Source organism: Cebus imitator, unplaced genomic scaffold (genome assembly GCF_001604975.1).
Source record: "Cebus imitator isolate Cc_AM_T3 unplaced genomic scaffold, Cebus_imitator-1.0 Scaffold36, whole genome shotgun sequence".
Taxonomy (NCBI): domain Eukaryota; kingdom Metazoa; phylum Chordata; class Mammalia; order Primates; family Cebidae; genus Cebus; species Cebus imitator.
The window spans coordinates 6,433,665-6,436,338 of NW_016107351.1; the positions used below are offsets into that span (position 1 = coordinate 6,433,665).

The window sequence follows — 2,674 nt, forward strand, 5'->3', positions numbered from 1 at the left end:
AGACGAGTCTCACTCTGTCACCCAGGCTGGAGTGCAATGGGTGATCTCAGCTGACTGCAACCTCCAGCTCCTGAGTTCACAAAATTCTTCTGTCTCAAACTCTCCAATAGCTGGGATGACAGGCACACAACACCACGCCCGGCTAATTTTTGTATTTTAGTAGATATTGGGGTTTCACTGTGTTGCCCAGGCTGGTCTCAAACTCCTGACCTCAGGCAGTCCACCCGCCTCAGCCTCCCAAAGTGCTAGGATTACAGGCGTGAGCCACCCAATATTACTGTCAGCTTCCTGCGCCTGGTCAGGGTTCAATTCTGTAAATTGAGTTGGAGATCTCACTGTGTTGCTCAGGGTGGCCTCCTGGGTTCAAGCAAGCCTCCCGCCTCAGCCTCCCAAAGTGCTAGGATTATAGGTGTAAGCCACCAAGCCCAGCCTAAATTGGGTTTTTGATGCAGTATGGCACTGTCTGGGTTGAGTCAGGAAATCCCACACCAGACAACTGCACATTGGTAAGTGAATGGAAGAGAGTATTTAAAGTGGGTGTCCTCTTCCTAGACGCTGAAGAACTTTATGCTTTTCCACTTTTGATCACAGCTTTGGATTAACAGGAGTAAACAGACTTTTTCTGTAAAGGGCCAGAGAGTAAATATTTTAGGCACTATAAGCCAGGTTGTCACAACTACTCAACTCTGCCCATGTAGCAGGAAAGCGGCCCTAGACAATACGTCAATAGATGTGCATGGCTGTGATCTGATAAAACTTTATTGACACAGACAAGCTGTTTGCAATCCCTGAGTCAGAAGGAATGTTTACTACCCTGTATCATGTCTCTGTAGGCTCTCCCTTAGGGATAGGGTTCCCAGTTTCTGGTGTGTGTGACACAGTACTTGGGTATAGGATGAAACCTTGTTTAGCTGTTTATTTGTTGGATTTCAGGAGGCTGGTGGCATGTTGTCCTCAATCTCGACACTACTATCGCCATCACCCAAAATTTTGCCAGCAGCACCAACTTCCCTGTGGTATGGCACAAGACGGTAAGAGGGAGACCAAAGCTGTCAAGGAAGTGGTATAGGTGAGAGTCATTTTTTCTTCTTTCTGCCTGGTTTCAATTTTTACCCCAGAGATGAAACGGCTGCAATGCCGTGTGCCGATCGTAGACAGGCCTGGGGCAAGCGGGGGCTGCCAATCTTCTGGGTAGAGGAAAGAGGGACCAAGGTCAGGGCGAGTCCTCAGGGTATTTGCCGGCCTCAAGGTGGCAGGGTGAGACTCTGCATGTTGAATCCAAGCCACTCAGTCAAACATGATCATCGTTGGGATTGTTTCTCGTTTCATTTTGTTTTTTGTTTTTTTCAAAGCTAGTGCTAGCTAAATAAATTACTTTATTTGGGTTTTATTTGGGTTGTTTCTTTTTCTTACCCAGAAGCATTATTCCCATTTGAACTTAATCCCTTCAGTTCTTGTGAGCGAGGTGACTGCCCTGGAGACTTAGCTCCTCTGTTTATCCACAGAACAGATACAGCACGGGCAGCGGCAGTGCACGCCACCCACAGCCACCCCGTGCCACTGTGTCCCAACCCTGACCTGGAGGGACCAGCTCTCGGGGTAAGAGAGGGATTCTGGCTTGTTCCATGCTCAGCCTCCCTGCTGAGAGGGCCAGTAAGGGTGGTGGCTTCTGTTCTCCCTGGACTCTTGGGCATCTGAGCCCACTTACCCCACCCCGTGGGCCACTGCGTGCTGTGATTTGGTCACACTGCAGGCCTTACCATACAACAGGTCTTTTGCCACCGGTTACAGTGGCTGCCAGATGAGGTTCCTGAAGGGGAGGGCTGCTGCTCTGAAGTCCAGTTCTGTTTTACGATCCAAGTGAGGGGGGGCATCTCTGTTATTTGACACCTCGTATTTCCTACAAACCTAATTGTTTCTACTCTTAGAAATAGAATCTAACCAACCCAATTCCAATCGTTATGTGCTGTGCTGTGGAAAGGAAAGGTTTTTTAAAAATCAGCTGGGAAAGGTTCAGGAAATAAAACTAGGAAGAGGAACCATTTCTCCCCAGGGAATAAAACTAAGACTAACTTAAGGAAAATTGTGCCTTGTGTGTTGGTGGCATGGCTGGCTCATTTGTGCAGGTGGTAGTAAATTGTGTGTAGTTAGTATGCAGTTTTCCTTGCACCGTATTGGGCTTCTCTTGTTCCCAGCCTGGGGTTTTGTCCTCACCATTATACAGTAGCCTTTCTGAACTGACACACCTGGTATTTCCAGGTGTTTCTGAGAGATAACAGGTCTCAGCTCTCAGTGTGAGTCCTTGTGAGTGGGTATTGTTCTCTGTCAGTACACTGAGAACAACACTTCTTGCCTCTCAGGATCTTGAAGCAAGAGCACCCCGAGTTGGCAGTCCTGGCAGACTCAGTTGACCTTCAGGAGTCCACGGGGATAGCCTCCGACAGCTCCAGCGACTCTTCCAGCTCCTCCAGCTCCAGTTCATCAGACTCCGACTCAGAGGTGAGGCCTTGCTTGCTGGGTGGCTTATGGAGCCTCCAGGGCTCATGTCACTCAGCTACACCAGGTGTGACTCTTCCTCCTCCTATCCAGAGGGAGAGAAGTATGTGAAAGTTTTTCCACCAGGCCGGGCGCGGTGGCTCAAGCCTGTAATCCCAGCACTTTGGGAGGCCGAGGC

The 2,674-nt window shown here is 49.3% G+C and overlaps 1 protein-coding gene across 2 annotated transcripts in view; it reads left to right on the forward strand.

Annotated features, from left to right (window-relative positions):
- The window catches only part of JMJD6 (jumonji domain containing 6, arginine demethylase and lysine hydroxylase), a 15,278-nt gene that overhangs the window by 4,316 nt on the left and 8,288 nt on the right, over positions 1-2,674 (forward strand). The window contains exons 4-6 of one of the 2 annotated variants that reach the window (XR_001824027.1): positions 934-1,069; positions 1,506-1,599; positions 2,361-2,499. Coding sequence is in view for 1 of the 2 variants with exons in the window: in XM_037737240.1 (XP_037593168.1) it covers positions 934-1,069; positions 2,361-2,499 (275 nt within the window). In the remaining variant the exon portion in view is untranslated. The remainder of the gene's footprint in view (positions 1-933; positions 1,070-1,505; positions 1,600-2,360; positions 2,500-2,674) is intronic. The other variant, XM_037737240.1, reaches the window with a different exon arrangement.